The sequence below is a fragment of the Poecilia reticulata genome, linkage group LG15, assembly GCF_000633615.1.
Source record: "Poecilia reticulata strain Guanapo linkage group LG15, Guppy_female_1.0+MT, whole genome shotgun sequence".
NCBI classification, from domain to species: domain Eukaryota; kingdom Metazoa; phylum Chordata; class Actinopteri; order Cyprinodontiformes; family Poeciliidae; genus Poecilia; species Poecilia reticulata.
Window position 1 is genome coordinate 29,634,485 of NC_024345.1, and position 6,930 is coordinate 29,641,414.

General features: G+C 48.1%; 1 protein-coding gene across 1 annotated transcript in view; it reads right to left on the bottom strand.

Moving 5' to 3' along the window:
- The window catches only part of slc30a6 (solute carrier family 30 member 6), a 59,929-nt gene that overhangs the window by 33,743 nt on the left and 19,256 nt on the right, over positions 1 to 6,930 (bottom strand). The window contains exons 5-6 of the mRNA XM_008430455.2: positions 1,227 to 1,269; positions 937 to 1,002 (exon numbers count right to left, since the gene is read on the bottom strand). Of these exons, the coding sequence (XP_008428677.1) occupies positions 937 to 1,002; positions 1,227 to 1,269 (109 nt within the window). The remainder of the gene's footprint in view (positions 1 to 936; positions 1,003 to 1,226; positions 1,270 to 6,930) is intronic.

The window sequence follows — 6,930 nt, forward strand, 5'->3', positions numbered from 1 at the left end:
ACACACACACACACACGCACACAGACACACACACAGACACACACGCAGACAGACAGACACACACGCACGCACACACACACCCACACGCACACACACACACACGTGCACCCACACACACACACACACGCATGCACACACACACACACACACACATACACAAGCGCGCACACACACGCACCGACATGCACACAGACACACAGCCGCACACACACGTGTGTGCCCAAGCCCACACACACTTGGGCTTTATGGGACTCAGGTCAAGCTGAAAAGCAGATTTCCACCTGATCACCACTCCTCCAAACCCTGGGGTCAGAGGTCACCTCTTAGGAACAAACGTCTTCTTATGGATAAACAGGCAGCGACTGAAGCAGCCTCACACTGCGGGACGCGACCCAGTCCGTTCTCTGAGATTCAATCTCACTCATTGGCTTTTATTAAAGTTTTAAAGTCACCATTTGGTCGGCAGAATCTCCAGGTCCGGTTCTGGAGAGTCTTGGTATGAAACTCTGACGTGGTTTGAACTGAAACCTGAAGCGTGCATAGTTTCCCCCAGTGTATCATCAGCCTGGCGGGCCACCAGGCTGAGCGTTGTTCATTCATTATAAGGTTATTTAACCAGCAGCAAAGACGGGTAAAGAGTCTCTGGTGAAACGGAAACTTCAGCTGGTAAATCATGGATAAAGATGAAATGTATATTCATATTGTTTTCTCTTTGTTTACCTTTTTGAAGACTTTATAGTTGGTGTTTGGGTATTGCTATCGTCTTGCAGTAACACATAATCACCTGGTGATATTTCCAAATCTACTTTAAACATTTTAAAGTCAGAAACCTGGTGGACCAGCTGGCGCTGCTACCAGCAGGGTTAGCAAGGCTTCTGGGGGAACCTGGACATGCGTGTTGCCACAACCTGCAGCAGGAGACGAGAGCGAACTCACCCGAATGAGTAGACCTGACTGGGCTTCTTCATCGTCACCCAGGAGCTGATGAGACAGGTGATCAAACTGCAGGTGAGAGGAGGAAGAGCAGACGGAGCGAGAGGAGAGGAAGGGTGATGGCAGGGAAAGAGGAGAACAGGTGATTGATGGAGGGGTGGAAGGGCAGAGATGAGAGGAGGGCGGATGAGAAGAGTCAGTGAGCGACAAGTGGAGAAGAATCACAGAACCAACCACAGGGTCAGCTAAGGGTCACCTCTGACCCAGACCCACCCTAATGACCCGGGACTCACCTGAACAGGTCGAAGATGGTGAGATATGTGTAGGCAGTTAAAGCTGTAAAGACCAGAAAACAGAAACACGTCAGTAAAACCCAGAGAGCATCGAACACTGATGGAGAACCAGGGATCACATCCGCAGAAGCATTTACATTTCTATAAAACGTAAGACTGAAGCTGGTCTGTGTGAGTCTGTATTATGATCCTCAGGCTGAAGCTGCTGGGTGGAAACGGTGATTCCTTCTTCACAGGATGGTTTGAACCATTAAATCTGATGTTTGTGTGGATCGCTGGTCTGGCCACTGCTGGGCACAAACACATCAACTGCACAAATACTTGAGACTCCCTCTGAAATAATTTATAGCCTCCTATTTTAAAACGTCAAGCACCAAATATATGCACCATCTTGACTCACACAGGCTCCCTGATCTCTACGCTCTGCGATCCAGACAATCAGCAGAAAGGAAAACGATTGGCTCCTAGATTGGCTGCTTGGAAAACAACAACCAATAGTGTCAAGTAGATTTGAATCTAGATAATCTGGCTTCCCACATTTTGTGATGAAAGATGCTGAGCGGCTTCACAGAGAGGTGATGTGTGAGGAGGAGGAGCTGAAGGAGCTGAGACCACGGAGAGGGCCAGACTAACGTTTGGTTCTGACGGGCCGCAGCTGGTCAGGCGAAACCCAAAGAGTCTGGATCAGTTTTATCTGAGTCAGTTAGTAGAGAGCAGCAGGGAAGCTGGTGGTTCGGTAAGTTGGTGAGTAAACCAGAAACTAATCAGTCTGTTAACCAACCAAACAACGAGTCCAGCTTGGCTTAAATACAGCAAACCTGCCTGTCCATCTGTCAATCTTTCAGCCCGTCTGTCTGCAGAAACGTCCGTCTTCCGGCCTGTCTGTCTGTCTGTCTGTCTGTCTGTCTGTCTTAATGCCGGCCAACCAGCTTTCTGTAATCAGGCTGTGCCGTGGGGGAAGAGGAGGCAGGATTAGAGCGGCTTTGTGCTGAGAGGAACATTTTGTTTCCCCACTAAAAGAGTCCATGTTGGCCAACCTGACGCCCTGTAATCCTCCTGACAGAGAGGCCCGCGGCACAGAGCCTGACAGAGGGGGCGGAGAGCGGCAGAGCGACAGGCTGGGGGGGAGACGGATGGATGGAAACATCGAGGCAGAGAGAGAGAGAGGTGAGAAGGCAGGAGACAGGATGATGGACATGTGGACGGACAGACTGACAGAGCAGAAGTGAATGAGTGAGAAAGAGTGTGAGAGTCTGGCTAACTGATGAAGAGGAGCGGCAGCGTGGAGGAAGGAGACAACCAGGAGACGAGAGGAACAGAGCAACTGATGGAAAACTGATAGAAACAGCTTCAGAGCTGGAGAACCAGTCGCCATCAACGAGCCTGAACCTGACCTGTTACCACGGTGACAGGACCCAACTTTCCTGAAGAACCAGAGTAACTAACGGGTCTCAGTCCAGTTCCTCTGGTTAAATCATTGAACCGGATCAGAACCACAGGCAGGTAAACGTGGCAGGAAACCCAGATTGTTACTGGAAAATGATTCAGGCCTGAACAGAGACGAGCCAAAGATTTACAGAAAACGTGTCTGCTGTCCGTACCTTGGTGTTTGAAACTTTTAAAACTGGTTTCAACCATAAAATATGTTTTAAAAATCTAAATATGGACACCATCAGAAACTCTGAGGGACAATATTCAGAGTTATGATGAGAAATCAGTTTCCATCCAATCAGCATGAACATTTAGAGTGAACTTTAAGACGCCGCAAAAACCAAAGAAGAAAAATAAAATGTGAATTTGTCATGTTTACTCGCTTGGTGTGAACCAACCAGGGAAGAGAGAGTAGTTTTATCAGAAGCTGATCTCAAAAGCTACTTCAGATGAGTCCCTGTTCCAAGACCTGACGGCTGTCGGACTCTGGTCCTCATCCAAACCTCAGAAATCTGCCTGATGGCTTCTCAGACGTTACATGGCTGACTTCCTGCTTTCACCAGGCTGCTGCTGTGGTCATATTCTGTGGTTTGATACATGTGAGATTTTGTCAGGAGAAAAGCAAAACATCATAACTCCTGATTCGCCAGGTTTCCAGACCAGAAGGATCGTTTTACGTCTTCATGTTGTTCAGAGCCGCTGCATCCGCCTGTTATTTTGATCTGCTGCAGCTCATGTCTCCACAGGGATCAATGAGGTTTGATGTCATTGTGTTGTGTTGAATTAAAAGCTGCAGACAATAAAAGCAATAATAATACAAACGCTGACATCACAGTGACCCTGAAACAGGCCGGGTCCAATCAATGGACGGGTTACAATTTCCCCTCGCTGTGCTGGGATAGTTTTACATACAGTCTCTCTCACACACACACTCTCTCACACACACACACACACACACACACACACACACACACACACACACACACACACACACACACACGATCCGGCTCAGGTTCTCCATACGACTCCAGCTTACAAACACTGACACCCAGAGGACGAGTGGAAGTGACACCGGAGCAACAAACAGCCGGCGAGACGCTCGTCATCTACATGTGGCCGTGTTCTCCAAACCAGGTGTGAGAAAACAAGGATGCACATATGCACGCCTGCACACGCACACACACACACACACACACACACACACACACACACACACACACACACACACACACACGCACAATGAAAAGAAACTATGCATCTTTGTTTCCAGAGACGATCGATGGAGAGGAGTTCAGGCAAAATACTCTCTAACCATCTGCTTTTCTAATCCTGACCACCATTTTATCCCCAGATTTCCTGCAAATCTGACTTCTTCTGAAAGATTAACCTGCTGAGAGGTGAACGAATATTCAATAGAGAGAGGGAAGGAGAAAGCCAGAAGGAGAAGGAGAGGATGAATATTTAATGCTGTCTGCACATGAGCAGCCCAAACATCCAGGACCATGGTACGTAACAGGAACATGGAGACCAGCCTGCAGACGCTCAGGCTGGTTTTACCCACATCTGCTCTGTCAGCTGAGGAAGGAGCTTCATTCACTGATCACTGGATGGGAAATGATTGTATTCATGGATCCACTGATAGGAAAATCTGGGTCGATGTCAATATTAATATTGTCGTTATGGTTGGTTATAAATATATTACTGTAACGCATTCATTTGGACACTTATTTAGGTCCTCATGGTATTTAATGTACAGGAAACGGGGAGGAGAGAGAAGGAAGACATGCAGCATGTGGGTCAGGAATCGAACCCAGAACCACAGCGTCTGCCAGCTGATCCACCCAGCGCCTCCTACTGGTCAAACATTTTAATGCAATAAGTAGATTTTAGTTTTACATAGAAAAATCCCGGGTTTGAGTTTTTGAACGGCCGTAAATCTGAGGCACAAGCAGGTTTCTGGTTTCTGTAAAGCTGAAGGATTCGTTTTGCTTTCAGATATTCTGTTGTATTTACGTCTCTCCCAGTTTGGTCCAAGCGTCAGCTGACGGACAGATGGACTTTGGTTAAATAAAACTTTGGTGTACAGAGGAGCCTGCATTCCTGTTCCAGAACCATGAGCCCTCCACCACCGTGCAGGACAGCTGGTCTGGTCTGTTGGTGCTGAGGTCTGGTTTCCTCCATCTTCCCTTCCAACCAGGAGGCCTGCAGAGACGTTTCCCTGAACTTCACACTCCGACGCTGAGCTGAATCTTCTGTCCTCTGAAGACAGTCTGAGATGTTTTCCTCTTTTCTCGATGGACTCAAACAGTTTGGACCTTCCCAGATTGATGGACAGCAACAGATGCTTCTTTAAGGCCACTGCTGCAGCAAAACGCCACATCTCCTGATTTTACAGCAGTGCTCACACTGATGATCATTTAATCAGCTGAATCTGATCAGCAGCATCCGGTTTGGTCTAAAAATAGCTTATTTTTGCACAAACTGATCCAAACCAGGAAGCAGCAGTGATGAAGTGTTTTTATATTCCGGCCATCACTAGTTCAGGGTCCGTCGTCTTATGAACCGGGTCACAGATGAAGAGGGAATCAGAAACACAGAGGGGGAGGAAGTGCTAACCACAGCAAACAGAGCTTCGTGGCATCGGTTCCGGTAAACAGTAAGCTGAGACCCACAGAGCGGCCCGCGGTGTCGGGTCAGCTCTTGTGATGTGCAGATGTAAACTAAAAGCTTCTATCGAACGTCTCAACTGCTGCGGTGACGAGGATCCCCAAGGACGAGGAAGAGGAGGAGGACAGAGATGAAGAGACGCAAAGTGCTGATTGTTTAGAAAGAAACCTGAAACTGGACCTGAAGGGCGGCCAGACAGAACCGAACCTCCTGACAGACTCCCTGATACCAGCAAAGATACAACATGACGGGTCACAACAGCAAACAAGAGCTTTTCTCTACATGTTTAAAACTGAAGAACATGACTGACTCAACACACACACACACACACACACACACACACACACACACACACACACACACACACACACACATCATCACACACACACACTCATCATCATGTCATCCTCAGTCGATATGAAACCGGACCGAAGCTCCATTGCATCCATTTATGTGGTGAAACAGAGACTCTGATCTCGGGCATCTGTTGGGACACATTAACCGCCCAACCTGCTCCACCCAGTCTGCTGACCCCCTGAGCCGTGACCTATGACCCTGAAGTCCCCCTGAGCTTGTTAGGATCAATGTAACATCGTCCATTAAGACCAAAGTACTGCCCAGAGTCCTGGTTTGTTAAAGCAGCTCGTGTTAAATAACGACCCTCTGTGGAGAGACGGGACTCTCCTTCGGTCTGGTTTCTACTGAACCTCAGAACGTTGGTCAGTCTGGTTTAACTGGTCCTTTACTGGTCCAGAATAAACGTTTTACTACCATGATGCGTATTAATACTCAGTGCCACATAATGATCTCTTTCCGTTAGTCATGGCTGAAACAGTGGGAAATGAAGGAATTTGTCCAGAAGTCCAGGAAATCAGTACAATCCGCAATGAAAACTGGCCTGTCCATTGACAGCGAATGCAGAGTCCAGGTGGTTCAACGAACACGGACAGACAGTGGGGTGTGTGGGAGCCTCATGGGTGTCCATCCAACTGAAAGTCCAGTAGATTCTGTTTGACTGAAGACTAAAACTCCATCATCTGCTCCACCTCCAGCTGCTGCGGCTCTGAGTCAAACCAACCTGTTCCCCTCCTGGCCTGTGGGGGCGCTGCACCAAGAACCACTGAAGGAAACGACACAAAAACCTCTGAAGACGCTGAGAGCAACTTCCTTCTTCACCAGATGGAAACAAGATGGAGGATTTTAGCGGTTGGAGGATTTCTGTTTAACAAAAAACCACGAGTCATTTCTCTGCTAGTGTTGTTTTGGTTGTATTTACCCAGAATGCCTTGCGCTGTAGTCTGCTTCCTGCTTTAGGAGTGGTCTCTGATCCACTTGGTGTTCACATATACAACACCACTTCAACCAAACTGAGACCTCGGTTCGTAGTCAGAACAAAGTTTGTTTTCTTGGTCTGCATCAGAGTTTGATGGCACATTCACACCTGCCCAAACGAACCGGACTTTCTGGGCAAACAGACCGGACTTTCTGGGCAAACGGACCGGACTTTCTGTCCAAACGAACCGGACTTTCTGCCCAAACGGACCGGACTTTCTGGGCAAACGGACCGGACTTTCTGAGCAAACGGACCGGACTTTCTGGGCAAACG